Source organism: Sorex araneus, chromosome 1 (assembly GCF_027595985.1).
Source record: "Sorex araneus isolate mSorAra2 chromosome 1, mSorAra2.pri, whole genome shotgun sequence".
NCBI classification, from domain to species: Eukaryota; Metazoa; Chordata; class Mammalia; order Eulipotyphla; family Soricidae; genus Sorex; species Sorex araneus.
The window spans coordinates 107,455,593-107,477,788 of record NC_073302.1 but is presented as its reverse complement, the minus strand read 5'-3'; the positions used below and the strand labels follow the sequence as shown (position 1 = coordinate 107,477,788).

General features: G+C 42.4%; 1 protein-coding gene across 1 annotated transcript in view; it reads left to right on the top strand.

The window, feature by feature from the left end:
• MARCHF11 (membrane associated ring-CH-type finger 11) overlaps window positions 1-22,196 on the top strand; it is a 138,568-nt gene that overhangs the window by 94,790 nt on the left and 21,582 nt on the right. The window contains exon 3 of the mRNA XM_055140727.1: window positions 13,279-13,471. Within this exon, the coding sequence (XP_054996702.1) occupies window positions 13,279-13,471 (193 nt within the window). The remainder of the gene's footprint in view (window positions 1-13,278; window positions 13,472-22,196) is intronic.

Below are 22,196 nucleotides of genomic sequence, written 5' to 3'. Positions count from 1 at the left end.
GCCTCACCTGGGATGGTGGAACAGCAAGCAACAGGTCAACTGTCAAACATACGTTTAGAGAGAAAAACATTGATGTCTTTTGGGAGGAATAAGTCACTTGGTGGTAGAGTTCATTCTAATCTGTCTCAGCACAGTATATTGCCCTTTTGCACCTGAGAAAGAATCACTTTGTAAAGACTGCATCATGATCATCTCATCCTTGGTCCCTAATTAGCAAGGATGCTCTTTTGATTGTCAAGAGCATATGCAGCATTTGCTCCAATCTGCCAAATTATCTTTCAAAAGGAAAGGTACTTGATTTTCAAGAACATACTTCTCCAAAAGCAAGGTTGAAAACAGCAACAGCACACCAAGAGTTTGTTTTAATAGCATTTTTTGGCAAAGGCAGCTTTCAACTCCTTGTGAGAAGCACAAGTCTATATGGTTCTGATCACCTACTAATTACTTTGATAGAGATTCCCTGGTGAGTCTGTGTTTAAACATAATTAATATCAAATATCAAGAAGAATAATGAACTGGAAATACATTCTGTATAGGCACGCACTTTTAATTCTTTTGGGGCAAAATCTTGTTACTGAGACTAATCATCTCAGACGGTTGACTCTTGGGGCAAATTTTCTTGCTTTGAAGTAATGGATAGCACCTAAATTTGCAACAAGAAACAACACAGAGAGATAAAAGGCAGTATACAGCCTTAATATATTTTTGTTTAAACTTATGAACTGTTACATCTGGACTACAAATCCTTGAAGTATATTGACACTGATAATAGTCAAAACAATTAAACAGGTGATAACGGAGACAGTTCTGGAAAATTTTGGAAGAAACAAGGGAAGAATAAACAGGTGTTTTCCTAGGTGAGTTCCAGAATCTTTGTTATTTCTTATATAGACTCTGCCCTGAAGCTGCTGAACAAACTCTGTCTCTTTGAAATGTTGTACTTGTTAAGAGTTATTTAAGAGGGGCTGGGGTGATAGCACAGTGGGTAGGGCATTTGCGTTGCTCACGGCTGAACCAGGTTCGATTCCAGGATCCCATATAGTCTCCTGAGCACCGCCAGGAATAATTCCTGAGTGCAGAGCCAGGAGTAACCCCTGTGCATTGCCAGGTGTGACCCCAAAAGAAAAATGAAACAGTTATTTAAGAGATTTTATCTGTTATATAAAATCTTCCAATTAAGGGTATTCATCCTTTATAAGGAAACTTTCCCACCTATTATTACTTTTATTTTCCCATCTACCTGTTAATCTGGAAGCTTCCAGGTAGGGCAGGCTTAAGAGGACATGGTCTCCTTGTTCCAAAGTCTGGATGAATTATCTTTCCTTTGGATGAATTTGGGGGTGGTCCAGCTCATCGTCTGTGTCATCTATCGCTGTCATCATCCTCGGACTCAGGCACATATACACCCGTTACATACACACCCACCAGCCTCCTCACTCTGGGGTGCTGAGTTTCTTCCTTGTGAGCTTCTAACTATGCCAAGCACATCTCCACAGCTCCGGGACATGGCTGGTTAAATCTTGGAATTCTAGATTTCTGGAAGAAAGCATTTTTACAACTTTTGACCTGTTGAGAACGAACTTTATTGGAAACAAGTGGGTAGGTTGGGAGATGATGGACTTATAATGACAAGGCAACTATTTATCTTTGTGGTCACATAAAGGAGTTGGCATAGAGAAACAGAGCTGGAAGGTATATTTTTAGGAATGGTGGGTTGTAGGTTGTGGGGCCCAGGACAAACAATAAAATTCTGTCATGGGGTGATTGGAAGAATGTTTCTCTTGCTGTTCTGATTCTTGTGTAATAACATAACATTCTCACAATATTGCTCTGAGTTGCTCCTAAACCTCTCTGCTTTTCTCTTGAGAACAATCCAGTTCTAGGCAATTTAATTCGATCAGCTGGATGATGATCATTCTAAACTGATGGCTCCTGTTTTCTTCCATCTCAACTTTAGAAGTTAAATTTAAGGAGGATGGTTTTCTAACCAATTCTAAATCAAGGGGGCTAACATAAAAGTGCCATTTGAGTTTTCTTTAATTTTTAATAGCAGGAATATGTAAATCAATGAAAACAAGTCAGTCCTATATAGTTTGTGATTCATGAATTTTTAATGTATTTATTTTGTAATTTTATCTTCTGCTGATATTTAAAATGCAATTGATTTGTATTGATCTTTTCTTCAAGGCTTTGCTAAATTAACTTCTTAATTCTATTTGATTTTTTTTGTTTGGTTGGTTTTTTGTTTTGTTTGGGGGCCTTACCTGACAGTAATTAGGGCTTACTCCTAATTCTTTACTCAGGGATGATTCCTAATGGGCTTGGAGGACAATATAGGGTGCTGGGGATAGAAACTGGGTCAACCACATGCAAGGTAAGCATTATACTTGTTGTACACCCTGGCCCCATTTATTTGATTTTTCTATAGATTCCCTAAGATTTACTAAATAGTCATGAACTTCAAATGGAGGCATTTTTTACTTTACAATTCTTTCTTCCTTTCATCTTTCCTACCAGCTTTTCTGTTTTTATTCTTTTTCTCTCTTCCTCCCTTTCTGCCTTCCTCTTTTCATCCCTTCACTCCCTCCCTTTTTCTTTTCCTTCTTTCCTTAATGAATAGAACACAGCTTAATGTTGAATGGAAATATCGGTGGTAGATTAGTTTGCTTAATTTTTGGTCTTTGAATGGAAACGTGTTTTCTTCACCATCAAGTATGGGCCCAATTTTAAGCATTTTTTAAAACTGTCCTTAGTTAAGTTGTTCTGTTCCTAGTTTTGATCATGGATGGATCTTTGTCATATAATTTTGATACTTATGTTGAAGAATCTTTTTCATTTTTAATTTGTTGTTATGGTCAGCTACAGTGGTAGCTGAATTTTATTCCTGAGATAAACTTCACTCACTTTACTTCAGTATTCTATAGTACTAGAGATAATTTGTCAATAATTTGTGCAGGATTTTTAAAATCTATGTTCCAAGTATTGATCTGGAATTTTTCTTGAAATGTGTTTGCAGAGTTTTGGTGTCAAAGTTTTGTTGATCTCATAAAATGAGTTAGGGAATATTTTTGTTTATTTTCTGAAAGTATCACTTGTATCACCTGTCGTCCCGTTGATCTTCGATTTGCTCAAGCTGGCACCAGTAACGTCTCCATTTGTCCCTGTCGCGAGCTAGGGCAGCCCAATGATATCTGCTTGCTCCAGGAACAGGAAGAGTCTCAAATCATTCATTCATGGATTTGACAAAGAAATCTGACCATCTAGTTGGTGGGTGGCCACGAGGTCTTCTGATGTCCCGTGGAATCCAGTCTGTAACAGCTCTAGTCCAACGGTCGTCTCTGAATCACATTACATGACTGGCCCGTCTGATTTCTGATACCTTGGCAAACAAGACAGTGTCCCTGATTTTTGACTGTCGACGGAGGTCAGAACTGCGGATTCCTTCTCTCACTTGAGTGAGATGTGATACTCCTAGCATAGCTCTTTCGATTCCTCTTTGGGATACTCTAATAGCGTTCTCATCCTGTTTTTGTAGGGCCCAGGTCTCTGAGGCATATGTTAGTGCAGGAAGAATGGTGGAATTAAAAGATGTGCCCGGAGTCGGAGGTTCTTCGTCCTCTTAACCACTTCTTCAACGCTCTTGAAGGCATTCCACGCTGCTCTCTTCCTCCTGCGCAGTTCTGGCGCCAAGTCATTCCTCATGTTGATTTCTCGACCCAGGTACACATAGCTGCTGCATTTGGATGTTCGTTCCATTGAGAGCAAATGGAGCTTCAGGGACTAGTTCATTTTTCCTGAGCATTGTCTTGTTGAAATTCAGCTGCAATCCGACCTTTCCACACTCGTGGTCGAAGTCGGCCAGCGTTTGTGCTGCTTGGCTAATGTTTGGCATTGTGAGAATGATGTCATCAGCAAAATAGAGGTGGTGTAATTACCGACCGTCTATCTTCACTCCCATTCCTTCCCGTACCAGTCATAGCATGATGTTCTCGAGGGTGGCACTAAAGAGAGAGTGGCACCCTGCCGCACCTCTCTCTTTACATCAATGATAACTTCCTTGTAGAATAGTGAGATCCTGGTGGTGAATCCACAGTACAGCTCGAGGAGGATTTTGATATAATGAGTTTGAACGCCCTGTTTGACTAGGGCTTCGATGACTGCTTCAATCTCAACAGAATCGAAGGCCTTGTTTAAGTTGATGAACATTAGACAGAGCAGCATCTTGAACTCTTGTGACACCTCAATGAGTTTGGTCACTGTGTGGATATGGTCTATCATGCTGAATCCCTTTTGGAGCTCGGCTTGCTCGCATGGTTGTCCTTAGTCTAGTGTTCTGTCTATTCTATTCAGGATGACATGAGTCAACAACTTGTATTCGACAGACAGCAGGCAGATTGGGCAATAGTTGCCGATGTTGTGGATGTCTCCCTTGTACAACAGAATGGTCCTACTGTTTTTCCACTGAGACAGAACCTTGCATTGAGACAGGTAGAGTGTAAAGAGCTGAGCCAGTGCATTGATGAGTACTGGCAGCAGATTCTTCAGGTGTTCAGGTCTGACCTTGTCCGGACCAGGTGCCCTACGCGTCTTTACCAACAAAATGGCATGTCGGATTTCAGAAGGGAGGATGTTGGGAATGACATATCTATCCTGCGGAATTTGGTATGTGGACAGGTGGACATGGCTGTCAAAGAGATCCAAGTAGAAGTCATGAATAATCCTCTCCATTGCCTTTCTGGAAGATGTGATAGATCTTTCTGAAATAAATACTTTCTCAAAGTATTTATGTAAAGTTGATATTTTTCTACATTATTGCTACAATTCTCCTGTGAAATCATCTAGTACTGGCAGCATTTGTTACTTTGGGAGCTTTTGATGGAAAATTCAATTTATGTTATATGGAGATAAATTCTGACATCCTACTTTTTCTTCAGTCAGTATTGGTTAGTTACATTTTTCAAGGAAGTTGCCTATTAACCCAGTGTAATTGAATCAGTTGGCATAAAGTTGATATTACTAATCACATAACAAAATCAGTAGCAATAAGTCTCTCAATGAGAGATGTTACTGGTGCCTGCTTGAACAAACCGATGAGCAATGGGATGACAGTGACAGTGACAATGACTAATCACATACTACACTTTTCACCTCTAAAATTGGTCATCACATCCCTTCTTTTATTTCTTCATTAGTCTTGCTGAAATTTTATTTATTTTTATTAGTTTAAAAAGAAACAATTCCATGTTTTCCAATGAACTTTCTCTTGGACGTTTATAAATTTCACCTTTCTTAGGAATAGGAATTTCCTTTTGTTCAACTTTTATTTCAGCTCTGATAAGTTTATGCATATGCTCTTTTCAGTAGAGAAGACTTATACCAAACCATGAAATTTCTTTTAATATGTAGCCTATAAATACAGCTGTAAAAGGATAGGCATATAACCAACTGAGCCTCATATCTGCACATCAAATTGATTACACATTGAGATATTTCTGCCAGCATTTCAATCCCAACTTCAATGGTCCCATTTAAATACCATCTAAAGATGATTGAAAATAGGTTTTAGCTAAATTCATTTTTTTCAAAGAGGACAGTTCTTAAGAACAGCTGTTTTTTCCCGTGATACTGGTAAGTAACCCCAGCTGTCATGTCCTCATCTTCAGATCTGGGCTGCATTATACAAGCAAGGATGAAACTTTACTGCAGACTGAATGGTCGAATGTGCTCCAAAGGGATCTACTTTCTCTGAGTTCAGCCTTGTTCCGTAGAAGTATGTGTTACTGTAGGGAGGAAATTGAGTTCTGAATTGAGAAGGTGCATTAACTCTTTCAGAAAATGAAATGACAGGTCCATCTTTCTAAGGAGCTTCCCAGAGGTCTGATGGAGTGATTGCTTTTTCAAGTTCTGATCTTTCTGGGTGAAAGTGATTTATGTAAGGGGGACATTCTCCATCCCTTTGTGGCCTGGAAAAAATCCCTTGCTTTTATTCCATTTTTTTTCCCTCTGAAGACAGAAATAAATCAGTGTTGGCCAAATGTTGATAAGGGTAATGAATTTTGCCATATTTTCTCAGTAGACCCTGGTAGTGATTGGGTTACTTAATCTAATTTCTTAGAAAGAAAGTCACACCACCATGCTCCTCACATAAAAGGACTCTCCATTTTGGCCACAGACATGTTTTCTTAAGTGCAGTGCATGTCAACAATTTTGTATAATGAGAATTGAAAAATAATTTCTCGTATGACTTATTTTATCCCTTCCTAGTCACTTAAGTGAAAGAGAAAGAAACTCCTTGAAATTGTGTTTGTGGGGGTTAACTCTAATGCCACAAACTGCAGGAAAGACTCAAGAAATGCGTGAGGAAGCCATGAGGAAGGCACTTCCTAGCTCTCTGCTGAACTGGACACATTTTGCATGTTCTGACCACATATCCGTATCAACTACCTTTTGAACAGGTGCCGGTCTCCGCAATTCATTTTGCTTTCAAGTGTAGGTCTTGATTCAAGTGGACACAGAGGAAAACACAAAAGTGGACACAGAGGAAAGCAGACAGAGAGGCAGAAAACAGCATTTGGGGAAGGACCTGGGTTCTGGGAACAGAGTTCTGAGTTGAGAGCATCTTTTCTCAACACAACATGATTCACTGGGCCCCACTGGTGACTCACTTGAAGTGGGGAGGAGAAAGACGGTCACTTTCTCCCCATCCGCCTTTGCCACCCAGGACCCAGGGTTACTGGGTTCTTGCCTCGCCTCACAGAAAGGAATTTCAGGAGTAGACAAGCAGTGAAGTAAAACAGATTTTCTTTTGTGGTTTTGAAGGGAATGAGGGAGAGAAAGTGGGAGAGTGTGGAGAGTAACGTGCTCAAGAGAGAACCAGGCTTCTCCAAGGGCAGAGAGAGCCCCTACACACAGCCCAGCATTAGACAGGGAAGCATGAAAGTCCACATTTCAAGAGGGGAGATGCAGGCGACACATGTGCCTGGGCACATGGGCAGAAGCAGCATATGGGCTCAGGTTTCCTTTGTCCAAGGTAGCCTTTATAGGGTTTCTCCAATCTGCTCAACGTGGGGCTTCTACCTAGGTCAAAGTCCATTGCAGGGGGGTTGGGAGTGGTGATGGTCTTTGAAATTCCTTTCCTGGTCTTTTGTTTCTTCAGGAGCTTCTTCAGGGTCTGTTGCTGTAGATGGGTGAGGGTCTTTGCAGGTCTTAGATCCTGTTTTTCCTGTTTCCTGCAAGGTTGGCTTTTGCCATTGCCTGGGGAGGGGCCTTCCCTATCTGCCTACATCAAAGGGACTGTAGGGCCAAAGCCAGGCATTTTATCCCGATGGATGAGGGTCCGGTGCTCAGATACATGATTGGCGCCTGGAGTTGGGGCCTGAGGGAGCTCAGGCATTTGCCAGTGTTTGGTGAATGTCAGAGGCTGGGTCTGACTCAACATCTGTCGTCCAAGGACCGCAGACCAAAACACTTTCCAAGATCTAAGTGAGGAAGAATGGTGAACTAGAGTTGGTGGGCTCCTGCGGAGAGGAGGGAGTCTGTGGAGGCAGGGATGGATGAGTGTGCAGTTTCACCGAGAGGAAAAGGAGCATCCGCACTGCATGCCGAGGGAGGACTGTGCTGAAAGGGAGCGGAGACCAGAGAGAGCAAAGCCAAACACCTGTGGCAGAATGAGATAGATGAGATGAAGCTGCCTCGAGGGTGTCCCTTTCACTTTCCTTGTTTCTCTTCTCTCTCCTCCTTTTCTCTCCCCCCCCCCCCCGCCCCGCCTCTGTCATCCTTCCCAGCCCTGTCCTCTTGCTTCCCTGCAACAGCTCCATGTCATGTGCTAGGAGAAACTTCCAGGGATCCGAGGTCCTGTTCGGTATCGTTGCTCTCCTTTCACAGGGACTATCGGCTCTGAATACACAAGAGGAGCAGGCCAGGAGTCACGGAGTCTTAACTAGAAGTCCAGCAGGAGCCATATTTGAGTGGACCAGAGAAGGAAGACTTCAAACTTTTACCAGGAAAATTGACTTGATACTGGCAAGACGAGCATAGCATATGCAATTGTTACCAGAGTTCCCCAAAATTATTATACGAAGCTCTCCAAGGATGAAAGTACTAAGGCCCTAGACTGCCTAGGTGGATATATTCACTTTAGTCTGAAACAAATAACTTTGGGTCAATGATATGACCACCTCGCCTCTATTCACTTACCTGTAAAATGGGGATATTAATAGCAGATTCCTCATTGAGTTGTGAGGATTAAATGAGCTGATATGTACTTAGAAAGCTGCCTGGCTCTACATAAACTCAGGCTGTGGTTATTAGATTCTAGAAAAAGAGCCAGTGGGTCCCACTTTTGCTAGAAACAGCGGGTCCAATAATTAGTATAAAACTGAAGGACTTTCCAGCATATATAATGAGGGTCACATCTACTCAACTGTTGTGAAAAGAAATAAAGGAATAGCAAGTATTTTACAGCCAAATGGATTGTTGTCATAGCACACCATACTCTGATAAGATCTTTCCATTTTAAATGGAATAATTGAATCAAGTTTTAGAGGAGAAAAGTATGTTCAGCAGTTGACAAATTTTGTTCAAAGTCCAGGCTGTTTTACAAACTGAAATCCAGGCCCTGGGTCCCCCTGGGTTGGAGAATGCAGGACCTGGAGACTCATCTTCTGTTTCTATTGCCCAAGCTAATGGCCCATTAACACAGCTCCCTGAGGCTGAGCCCATTAGCTACAAACACCTACTAGGGCAAGGACAGACGCCAGGTGGGGACTTCCTGGCTGTGGAAAACAGCATCTTTCTTCTACGGGAAGGATGTGAAGCAGCCTCTTATTGCATAGGATGGTAAAAGTGAGAGCCAGCAGGGTGTACAGTGGGCAAAGAAATTACCAAAATGATATTAGCCCAAAGGGAAATCCCAGCGCCCATAATCACTTTAATAATTTTGGTTTCAATAATGGCTTGTCCTCATGAGCTATTCAGAGAAATGATACTAATTTTTAGGGTTACCTATGCACGTTCAGACACATTTGAACATTTGTACCCTCGGCAGGGTAATCTAATGCCAGAAATTTTAGGGAACGATGAGCTCCGTATAATATGTGATAGATGACCATCTATGATGATAGATGGTCAGTGTTTTGTCTTTTTAGAACAAGCCTGAAAAAGCTAAAATGATTTTATATATCCATAACAAAAAGTAATCTCTAAGTTAACAGTACACGTCCTAGTGTATTTTAATCAAGAGTTGTTCTTTTTGCTTCCTGACATAGTTTTCAGTACATTAATTCCAAAATCCCAGATATTTGTGTTTTAAGCCATTCTAAATTTGATTCCACCCAAATAAGTATGAGGCATCAGGATTTCTTATTCCGAGTAAGCCTAAAGCCATCTCTTCCCCATCATGTGCTGTACGGCCTTCCTTCTGTCGTAGCCATTGAACTCCAGGACATGATCCAGAACAGTTTCCTGTTTCCAGGACACAGCAGAGACAGCATCTTACTGACCCCACCGGTCACCCAAACCAGCTTCTGTAGGGCCTGGCCACATTGATGAGGGCCGCCATATAGTTTCTTAACTACCAGGCGCAGAGCCTGGGACCAGCTCGTTAGCAAGTCTAACTGAAGCTGAATATCATCCATTATTTCATATTCTGTGTCCTCACTTAGATCCACTAAATTTAAGTAAGGAATCTAGAATTTAAAATTAAATTTCTTGACGAAAGAATATGTGTCAGTGAAGCCCATTCATGAATTCTCATCTCTTACCTGTGATTACTCAAGGCTTCTCTAGCTTGGGTTTGGGCACGTGCTGGTTTTTGGTTTTTGGCTTTTTGTTTTCTTGTATTTCTTGAATACACCTGGTGGCATTCAAGGCTGAACCCTGACTGGGTGCTCAGGGACCAGGGGACCATATGCAGTGCTGATGCTCACTGAAGCACTGCAGTGTGCCTTCCCTCCTGTGCTGCACATACAGCAACAGGCACATGCACTCTGAAATGTGTGGCTCACTCAGTGGAGGGCGAAGCATGCACACACTCAATGTGGGATTCTTTTCCCTGATAGACTTAAAATATGCTTTAAAAAAATCTGGATGAGATGAATAAACTGATAATGAGAACTGCTTATGGTAGCGATAGACTGATAGTTAGGCAGGCAGATCGGCAGCTTGGTGGGCCACCCTTCCACCCCTGGGCAGTCAGTTTCAGGGACTATTTGAATCAAGATACGATATGAAAATGGAGTACGTTCTTCTACCCCAGGCTCTGAGTAAGGATGCCAGCCACACCCCAGGGCTGAACCCCTGTGGAAGTGGTTCTGGCACCTGAGGTCTGAGACTCTGAATGCTTATTCGAGTCTAAGCAGGGGCCCAACGGAGAATAGCAGGAACAAAAGGCTGTGAAAGAAGACCCTTTCCCTTGACTAAACACGAGCAACTTCTTCTTCTTCTTTTTTTAATCACTGAGCTGAGCTACACCTACAAAGCTTTCCTGTTTGAGTTTCAGTCATGCAGTGATCAGTCCACACAGCCTACCCCTTCACCAGTGCACATTTCCCACCACCAGTGTCCCCAGTATCCCTCCCACCTCTCCCCTTGCCTCTGTATCACTTTATCACTCTATCACTGTCATCCCGTTGATCATCAGTTTGCCAGTAACGTCTTCATCCATCCTGAGATTTTACCAGTCACTCTTTACTAGGTCTTCCCAGTGGTGCCGCATTGGAGGCTCTTTCAGGGTCAGTAGAATGAGACCCATCATTGTTACTGTATTCGGCATATTGAATATGCCACGGAGAGCTTGCCAGGCTAGTCCGAAAGTATTGAGTGGTCTCAAGGTCAACCTGAAGTCAACCTGCAGCAAACTGTATACTAAACACCCCTTGCCTCTATGGCAGACAATTTCCTCTCTCCCTCCTCCCTCCCTCCCTCCCTCCCTCCCTCCCTCCCTCCCTCCCTCCCTCCCTCCCTCCCTCCCTCTCTCTCTCTCTCTCTCTCTCTCTCTCTCTCTCTCTCTCTCTCTCTCTCTCTCCCCTTTGGGGCATTGTAGTTGAGGAACTACTTATTACTTGCAGAAGAAACCTCCAGGCCAAGGCGACTTGAGAAAATGTCTATAAAACCAACTTTGCAAAAACAAACATGCTGTCCATTTCTGGAGTCACCCACAACCTGACTTGGGGTTTGTTCCTTTGCTTTATGTTGCGAGTTCTTTTTCCTGTCTGCAGGAGCCTGTGTTCTCTCAAGCATTTTTCCCTTCCCACTTTAGTAATGTTTCTGTGCTTCCCTAGTTGTCTTTTAGAATTCCCTCCTGGGAGAGTAGGCAAAACCCTGGAAACCTGAGCCGAAGTTCAGACCAACTCTCCTTGTTCTGCAGAGCTAAGAAACCTGAGGAAACACTGGGTGGTGTGTGTGGGGGGACCAACTCCCTCACTAGATGCAGAGTGATGGCTTGGCAGCACTAGAGGGTCCTCACCACGTATGTAAGCGCTTTGCTCACTTAGACCAGTCTTGCCTTCACTGTACTTCAACAGGAAGGTCTTGGTGGGCCAAGCTGGAGAGCAGAGAACTCGCTATCTTTCTCGTGCCTCTATTTCCCACTCTGAAACTCCCTCGGGATAATCACAGACAAGGCATTGGCTTTGCTGGCTGTTCATTGGATGTCATTTTCTGTACTGCTGACCATATTGTATCTAACATAAACTTTAAAAAGACCTAAAGGAAAATTTAAGATGGCTTTCAATGCTGACTCAAATTGTTTGAAGTTGACATGCTCAACTGATGTCAGGAAGTTAACAAGACAAACCGGAAACAAATTTGAAGGCATGTTTGAAATACGGCATTACTTCCTTTGTAATGGAAAATAATACTGACTTAAAACTGACTTGTTTAATCATGATTCCTCCAGCATTGTAAGAGCAAGACCCATTTTATGTCTCAGTCAATGAACCTTCACAATTCAATGACTTGAAGCAATTCTCTTATAGAGTTCCACCCAATGTTGTCATTTGGTTCTGTCCTTGAAAAAGAGTATAGATGACTTAAGAGAATGAGATAGTTCCAGTGAATTTGGAAAGTTAATATTTTAGCAAATGTAGAATCAAGCAGTAGTCATGGCTACACAAGGTCAAAGGCTTATTGAAAGCAGGCATGTGACTCTCTGGTGATCAGACAGTGAGGGAGGTTAAGGAAATGGCAGCTTGGCCACTGGGGGATGCCAAGATTCAGACTCAAGGTAAGTGAAGAGTTTGAGGAAGTTCCAGACTGATCCATTGGTCCCTGGTGATTGAAGCTCATTTGTTTGTCAAAGCTCTTTAAATTGTTTAGGAATGCTTCTGGTATGCCATATGTCTCAACAGTCAGAAGGAACTCTTCCTCTCGGAATGAGATCGTGCAGACTGTTTCATTGTTTGCTGGCAGATATTAGCAATTCTAGCTTTGTTTCTGGCCCAATTATGCAAAAGTGAGAACATGACTAATTAATTTTCTTTAGCCGATAACACTCTTGAAAGATTTTTTATCATTTTATACTGTAAATTCTCTCAATATTGATACTCAGGACACCCAATTATACCCAAATATTGATATTTAAAGACACCCCCTTGAGTTGTGTGTGCTAAGATTGTGACATTCAAATATTCTCACTTTGCATACAAATTCTGAGTCTGGACTAAAAATTATTTCGTGGATTTCCCTTTAGATAATTAAGTTAGTGATATCTCCATAGATGAGATGTACCAATAACAGATAATCTACAATTTTATCATTCCTTTAGAATTATATAATGTGTTGCCTAATGACTTTTTCTGCTTTATGTAACTAATTTTTCTACATTTTCCCATAAAAACAAGAGACAGTTGCTTTTTCTCCCCCTGTGCAATAGCCAAATGTGTTAGAATAAACTCAATTTCCAAACAGAGGCTTCTTCTGTTCTCAGCACGTCTTGCCAGAGTGTATTTAATTTCACGCGTGTGTGAGAGATAATAATGAAATTCCCAGGTACTAAATATTTCTCAGCCATTCACACTCAGTGCTGTTATCTGGTATAAAGTTAGATGAAATGAACATAATGCTGAATTACTAAAAAATAACGAAGTTAAGGCAATTCATTAATCTTTATCTGCTTGTCTGTTTTTCTGCATACAGCCTGGATGAAATGGGGTGATCTACTTGGGGATGATCAGATTGAAAAGGGTCTAATGAAGAGACACATGGGGCTGAAAATGTTTTCTTCTTTCTTTTTAAATTCTACACAGCACCTTTTCTTACATGCCTCTGTTTTTCTTTTAGTGGCAAAGCATTTCTATAACACTGGTTGAGAAAGTTCAGATGGTGGCTGTAATCCTAGGATCCCTGTTCTTAATAGCGAGTGTGACCTGGCTCCTCTGGTCAGCCTTCAGCCCCTATGCAGTGTGGCAGAGGAAGGACATCCTTTTCCAAATCTGCTATGGAATGTATGGTTTTATGGATCTAGTGTGCATAGGTAAGACCATGATGTTACACATTAACCGACTCTCGACTCTCGGTAATCCATTGTTGCCAGCTCTGCTATTTTCAACGACTTGGATTTGATGTAGAATGTGATTCTCATGATCTTGATTCTCCAGTTAATTAATTTTTGTGGTCTGGGGTGGTGGGGGGGGGCGGGGGAGAGGTCAGGGGTTCACCATCTGATTGCTCTTTTTTTTTTTTTCCAAAAAGCTTAGCATCGATATGCCCATGTAGTCTGAAAACACGGACAGGTTCATGGCCACTTAAAGTCATCGATCTTGCGCTGAAAAGGGAAGATGTTGAAGAAATGATTTGGGGCAGACGATTGGATACTTGGTTTCTTGGGAGTGAGCACACATTCTCCCCCCGGGCCCCCCCACCCCCGTCCACACTGGTAGAGCATGGGTTGGGGCCAGTGCAGAGACTGTCTCTGGGGAGAGACAAGTCTTCTCTGTGTCTAGTTCTCTTGCATCATGATACAGTGATACAGAGTCTCTGGTAGAAAGGCTCCTTGGGATGCCAGGGGGTTTGGAACAGTTTTACTTGCCTTCCTGGTTCCACTTCATTTCACTTAAAAATCCCGTCATGTAGGAGACAAGAAGGAGCAAACATTTTAGCTTCGAGGAAAGTCCACCGAGAAGGGCTGTGATCGGTTTCACTTCCCAGATCAGAGGCTCCCTAAGTACTGCGAGAAAACAAGAGTTACTACAGGAGGCGTTTACAGGAAATGTTCAACGGTGGCCTCTTGGCACTGGGAGGCAGGGGTGGGTGGAGGCAACTGATAGGACACTCTGGGCCCTGATAGGGTTCCATCTCAATGGGGTACTGTAAAGTGTGCTGGGATGCCGTTGCAGTCTAGAACTGTGGCTCTCAGAGTGTGGTCCTCAGACCGCCCCAGTCCTCCCCACTGGCAGTGGCGTCATTAACCCGATTTTTAAAAATGTACGTTCTTGAGCCTCAGCCCAGACCTGCTGATCCAGAAACTTTTCTTTTGTTTTGTTTTTGGGTCACACCCGGTGATGCACAGGGGTTACTCCTGGCTCTTCACTCAGGAATTACCCCTGGCGGTGCTCAGGGGACCATATGGGATGCTGGGATTAGAACCCGGGTCGGCCCCATACAAGGTAAACGCCCTACCCACTGTGCTATTGCTCCAGCCCCTGATCCAGAAACTTTAAGGAGACTTCTCCCGAGCCACCAAGCTTTATAAGCCCACAAGATTCTGAGGCTGATGGAGGCTTGGGAGCCACGAAGCCTAAACTCAGCATCAAATCTCTTCATTTCTAATCTTTGATAATCCCTAGCACACGGCCTAAATTAATGAAATAACTATTATGTAATAATTGAGCTCATTGAAAGTTGTAGATTAATTCAATTTGAAGTCACAAACATTGAAATAATTTAAATCTATTAGACTAACGCCTGTACTCAGTACAGCCTTAATTTAACCAATAGTCTGAATGTCCTTGGTCATTTTATTTTCTAAAGGAACTCCATAAAATTTGAAGTTACAGTCAGTCTGGATTTTCTCTCATTTCATTGTTTCCTCCCGTGCCGCTTGTTAAAGGAGAACTAAGAAAGGAAATGATTCAACATTATGCCAGAGAAGGAAAAAAAGGAAGGGGGACGAGTATGCCAGGAATAATATGTACAGCTGAACAGATGTTGCCTGAATAATTGGACTAATCATGAATATCAGTAATTTACATTAGATGTAATCATCACGTATCAGTGTTTGAAAATTCTAAGTCTGTACCAACATGATCTCTTGGGCATTCATCTAAATAAAGACGGATCATTAAATTGTTCTACAAATCCCTCAGTGTTTCAGAAGTAGTGTTTATTCTGTTTTTCAACACAGTGTTATGCAATTTGCTGTTTTATGGCTATCACAGGAGTAGATGTAAACCAGAAAAGTCATAAGGTTTCCAAGTCAGGCTGGGGTGCGGGGTGGGTTTGGGATAAGTTCAGTTGACTTTGTTTCTATCATTAGCGTTAAAAAGCACTATTCCTTTCCTGGTCAGGAAATTCTGATTTTCACAACTTGCATTCATCCCTGAGTAATTGATTCTAAAATCGCAAAGGCTCATGCCAGTGTTTAAAATCTAAATTATTAAAATTTTGGTTTTAAAAAGTGCATGCATATGAACTAATGATCTTTCAGAGCTACGTGACTTATTTGATTTTTCTTTTGGAAACTGGAAGCTTGCTCATTTTCTAGAAGCAAGTTACTTAGGAACAGAAAGTATTTGACATTTCCTCAGAAATATTCGGAAAGTGCTGTTTAATACAAGTTTTCAATATTGACAGTACCGTTCATTGTCTAACTTGTTGAATTGAATTATCTTTTTTTTAGTTTTTTTTGTGTATATTGATAAAGAATTCAGGTGTGGGGGGTGGAGAGATAGTATAGCTGGTAAAGGACTTGCCTTACACACAGCTGACCCAGGTTCGATCCCTGGCTCCATAGTTGATCCTTAGCACTACCAGAAGTGATCCCTGAGCACATAGCCAAGAATAAGCCCTGAGAACCACTGGGGGTGTCCCAAAAGCAAACAGAAAAGATTTCAAATTAAGCAATTTTATTTATTTTACTTAGTAATGGCATTTGTATGTTTAGGCCCAGATAAATATTTTTTTATCCCCCAGAAATTGGGAAACTACTGTAATCAAGAAAGCGGGGCTGAAATGGCTCAGAGGGCGGACGGTCATAGGGGATCCCCGGGTCTGTGCCTGGCACTGTAGACCCCCCAGTAACCAGCTGAGTCAGGGCTGCTAATAACTCTGGCTGACATTTCAAATGTCTGCTAATTAAAGGTAGGTGATAACAAAATAGATTGCACAGATAACTCAAATGCCTCGACTGTAAATTCTACTCAGTGTTAGAATGAAGAGCAGATTTACAGCTTTGAGCATCGTTTTCTCAACTTGGTTCAGTACAGATTTATTGAGCACTTTCTGTGTCAGACACAATGCTGGGTGCCGAGAATACAAATCAGAGTTGGTCACTTTGCCGGGAGCTCCCAGCAGCACAGGATGGAGAGGCAAGTACGTAGGTGATTAGAATTCAGTGGTGTGTGTACAGTTGTAAAGGTAGTGGTTGAGCGGAACAGATGACTACCGGGAGGGGACGATTTCAGGCAGATTCCTTGGGGACATGAGACTGTCTGCTTGTCATCCTTGGAAGATGTAAGATCAGCTCTTCATTCGGAGCTTGAAGAGACTTGGAAGCGTTTTATGTTCCTGTTGGTCCAGGCTTTGCAAACTTTAGACTTAAATGAGAATGAACAGATTGGTAACTTCATAAATGTCTTTACAACAAAATAACTCTAAAAAATCTAGTTAAGAGTATTACAGAATCTTAAAAAGAATGTCACCACCCACTGAGGGCATAGGAAGTTTATGAAAGGGTTATTCTTGCATTGTTGAACAGAACTGTAAAGATTCGAAGAGGATATCATCCTGGGGAAAAATTGGTTTGTTCAATTCCAGATGCAGGGAATTTGTTTGTTGCTTCATTCATCACTAATTGGTGTATTTTCTTCTTCCCCAAGAGTTGACTTTTTCTTGCTATCAGAGTTTGACTTCTCCCAAAGGGCTGGACACTCCTATGGCTAAAATTCCTAGATCTCGATTGTTCACCAGGATTTCCTGCAATGTTGTAAACATCTGTACCGTAGTGCAGTGCTTCACAGAGCACAAATGTGGTAGCAACTTTATTAGGGGCACTGGGGTAGTGAGGGGATCGTGACCATGACCTTGGCTGCAGTTGGGGGCATTTTCTGTTTATTTGCTTGATCTTTTTTGTTTTTTCCTGAAAGAGGACAGTAAGTCTGTGTTTGGGACCTCTGCCATTTATACCAGCTATATTTGGTTATTAAACATTAAAATCAAGCATCAGTTAGTGAGAATGAGGTACTAAATTTTAAATTCATGCTGCTTCAGGGGCTCAGCAATACCACATTCTGGGCATTTGGTCAGTTACTTAAAAATGACCAGGAGGGGACCACGAACCCCTGAGCATCATTTGTGATGTCCTCCCCTAAAATAAATGCATTAAGATTTTGGCACTTTGTGCTCTGCATCACTAATCATCAGAGAGATGCAGATCAAAACAACTTTGAGATACCACCTCACACCACAGAGACTAGCACACATCCAAAAGAACAAAAGCAACCGCTGTTGGAGAGGATGTGGGGAGAAAGGGACCCTTCTTCACTGCTGGTGGGAATGCCGACTGGTTCAGCCCTTCTGGAAAACAATTTGGACGACTCTCAAAAAATTAGATATTGAATTCCCATTTGACCCAGCAATACCACTGCTGGGAATATATCCCAGAGAGGCAAAAAAGTACAATCGAAACAACATCTGCACATGTATGTTCATCGCAGCACTGTTTACAATAGCCAGAATCTGGAAAAAACCCGAATGCCCCAGAACGGATGACTGGTTGAGGAAACTTTGGTACATCTATACAATGGAATACTATGCAGCTGTTAGAAAAAAGGAGGTCAAGAATTTTGTAGTCAAGTGGATGGGCATGAAAAGTTTCATGCTGAGTGAAATGAGTCAGAAAGAGAGAGACAGACATAGAAAGATTGCACTCATCTATGGTATATAGAATAACAGAGTGGGAGACTAACACCCAAGAACTGTAGAAATAAGTACCAGGAGGTTGACTCCATGGCTTCGAGGCTGGCCTCACGTTCCGGGGAAAGGTCAACTCAGAGAAGCGATCACCAACTACATTGTAGTCGAAGGCCATGTGGGGGAAGGGAGTTGCGGGCTGAATGAGGGCTAGAGACTGAGCACAGCGGCCACTCAACACCTTTATTGCAAACCACAACAGCTAATTAGAGAGAGAAAACAGAAGGGAATGCCTTGCCACAGTGGCAGGGTGGGGTGGGGGGGAGATGGGTTTGGGGAGGGTGGGAGGGACACTGGGTTTACGGGTGGTGGAGAATGGGCACTGGTGAAGGGATGGGTTCCCAAACTTTGTATGAGGGAAGTATAAGCACAAAAGTGTATAAATCTGTAACTGTACCCTCACGGTGATTCTCTAATTAAAAATAAATAAATTAAAAAAAAAAAAGAAAAAAAAAGATTTTGGCACTTTGGTGGTGGGGCAGTAATTTTTTGCACCAACACCATACATGTTGATACTATTGTCACTATATTCCCAAACAATAATAAAATTTATTTAAAAATTTAAATAAATTTATGCTACTTAAATTTATTTAAGGTTGGAGCAATAGCATAGCGGGTAGGGTGTTAGCCTTGCACGCAGCTGACCTGGGTTTGATTCCTCTGTCCCTCTTGGAGAGCGTGGCAAGCTACCGAGAATATCCCTCCACATGGCAGAGCCTGGCAAGCTCCCTGTGGTGTATTTGACATGCCAGAAACAGTAACAACAAGTCTCACAATGGAGACGTTATTGGTGCCCACTCGAGCAAATAGATGAACAACGGGATGATAGTGCTGCAGTGCTACAAATTTGTTTAAATTTAACTTAAATGGCTTGGTATGGCTGGTGGCTACCGTATTGGATGGCATGAATCCTCTATGCTGGAATGATAAATGGAGAGAGCGTGGATGAATGAGTTTCATACTATTCGTGGGTTGTATTTCCTACCTGATAAAGACACATGGAAATGGCCAGAGTAGAAATGAATTCAGGAGGATTAAGAGAAGGGTAGTAAAGACTCGAGGGGGATGGCTAAGAGGTTATCAAAGAGCAGTACAAAGCAGCCATGTTGTCTAGAAACTGAAGCATACGGAGCTATAAATTCATATTATATTTGGGCAGCTCTTTGCAATATTTAAATAGATGGCATTCAGACGAATTTTTCAGAGGCGAAACTAATATAAAGGATTCCAATCCCCACAATTTTATAGCCGAGGGGCAGTCATTTAGGGACTAATAAGCATAGAAGGCTCCTGTTGGCTTCCTCTTCTCAAAAGATTTGCACAGTGGATGAAGGAAGATTCACAAACCTGGAAAGGAGGCGCGGATGCAGGGCCACAAGCACTGGGTACAGCTCTTGGGTTTGACGTGGAAAGTTTCACAAGACCAAAGCCACAAGACTGGCCACATCTGCAGGGTCCCAAGGGAAGCTCCAGCTGCTTGAGTTCATTGAGGACCATGAGCTTCAAGGGCTGAGAGAGGACCTTGGGGGCAGGAGGAGTTATTTGGCTGATTTTGCATCACCAACATGAAGGCAATTACCAAGACATTTTAGTGTCTGGACCAACTTGATGAGGAACGCAGTGTCTTGGAGCAACTGCACACTGAAACCCAAACCCTATTCTGTTAGAGGGAGTCCCAACATAGAGAGGATGCTTAGACCTACTCTCCTTAGCATGGAAAGTCACTGCCAAAATCATGTCTGGAGGATAGTTTGATCTCTGAGATGCCGAGAAGAACTAATTTGTAGTTATCAAAGGTAGAAACATGGTTTATTTTTATGGTCTTTATTTACTCATCATTATTTTTACTTTGGTGGGGGGTGGAGTACCCTCGGTGGTGGCAGCATTACTCCTGATTCAGGGGTCCCTCCTGGAGGTGCTGACGGGCTGTGTGGTGCTGATGGTCAAACCGGTTGGCTGCAGGCAAGGCAAATGCCTTAATCCATGTGTCACCCCTCATGGATTACATTTGTAATCCTTACTTTTGTTTTTAAAATGTTTTTAAAATGTGTCCTCATTGTCCCCTCCCAAAATATGGACTATAGCACTGTCGCACTGTCAGTCCGGGTGTTCATTGATTTGCTCGAGCGGGCACCAGTAACATCTCCATTGTGAGACTTGTTGTTACTGTTTATGGCATATCGAATATGCCACAGGGAGCTTGCCAGGCTCTGCCGTGTGGGCGGGATACTCTCGGTAGCTTGCTGGGCTCTCCGAGAGGGACAGAGGAATCGAACCCGGGTCGGCTGTGTGCAAGGCAAATGCCCTACCCACTGTGCTATCACTCCAGTCCTGATACACAAATAAAAAGCATGTTTTATGTTCTAATTGTGAAGTATATAAAAGTTTCAAAAGAACTTTTCACCTCCTCGCTCTGTCCTCCCTTCAGCAACGCTGCTCTCAGCCTTTTGATGTCCGTCTTCTAGATCTGTTCCATTAGGTTTCCATGCTTCTAGGTACATACACACTTGTGCGTTTTATGTTTAATATTCCAGATCCACACTCCTTGGGTTGTCAATCGGATGGTCTTTTTCATTCAATAATATGATCTAGAGCTCTTCCTTTGCTAGAGCAAATGCAGTGGTTGACTTCACCTGCATTCTACAGATGGAAACTTAGGTTGTTATCCATTTCTGCCATTAGGAAAAAAATCCTGCAAAAGACACTCATTTAGAAAGGGAGTCTTGGGGCTGGAGCGATAGCACAGCAGGTAGGGCGTTTGCCTTGCACGCGGCCGACCCGGGTTCGATTCCCAGCATCCCATATGGTCCCCTGAGTACCGCCAGGGGTAATTCCTGAGTGCAGAGCCAGGAGTGACCCTTGTGCATCGCCGGGTGTGACCCAAAAAGCAAAAATAAATAAATAAATAAATAAAAAATAGAAAGGGAGTCTCGCTGTCAGGCAGATTGTGAGAAGCAGCAGGATGTGTGGGTGCAGTAGTTAAGTGTAGGTCAGCCCATGTTGTCTGAAGGAATTTTCCAACTCGGCCTCCTCCGGAATACACCAGTTTTGTTTTTTCCTACACCTCAGTACCAACAACTTATTACTTTTAATAAATTTTGAGCCACACCCGAGTGTGCTGAGGGCTTACTCCTGGCCCTGTACTTTGGTATCACTCCTGAGAGTGCTCAGGGACCATATGTGAAGCCAGAGGTTAAAGCTGGGACGTGAGACATGCAAGGCAAGCACTCTGCCCGCCCTGTACTATCTGGCCAGCATTTTTAAAATATTTGTAACTGATAGTTTGAACCACATTTAACACTGTTGGAGTTCTTTTTTTAAAAAAAATCCATTCTACAACTATGTAGGTTTGTAGGTCAGTTTTACCTAAGAAACAAAAATGGACACACCGGGCATTGCTAAAAATATAACTTCTGAAAGCCAGAACCAGCAGCAGGTTTGAAGCTCCAAGCCTGCCACCTCTCAATATCCCTCCCTTCTCCCTGCAGGCGCGAATGGGCTCTGGGGTCTATTTCTCTGCATATTACACATTGGGTAGTGTGCAGGCCATCCTGCTTCTCCACTAGTTGCTTTTGTATGTGCTGAAAGTGCTTCTTGAATTTCTTTTAAGAAAATTGTCCCTTCTGACAATTGGATTTCTGGTCAAAGGACCAGTTATGTTATTGCTTGTTCTCTGTTATTGTGTCTCACGTTACAGCACACACATAGAGAATGGAGGCGACACATGCACTCATTCACACATGCTTACACACATGAGCACACGCAGTATGAAGAACCACCAAGAACCAAAATACCTTTCAGAGCTCTGGAATATTAAAATAAAGCACAATATGATTGTTTTTGCTATTTTGAGCTTTCAAAGCTGCAGAGATGGAGGAATTAAGAAACTAACACACATTCACTATAATACATGCAGATGGAAATATCATCTTATCTTTCTGTGCCAATTACTATCAATAACAAAGAAAACGCCCCTTTGGCAGACAGTTCATGTTCTCCAACCTAAAATTTTATCTCTTATATTTTCAGTCTGAATAACTTGTTTACAATTTATGTAACTTTGTTGAGCT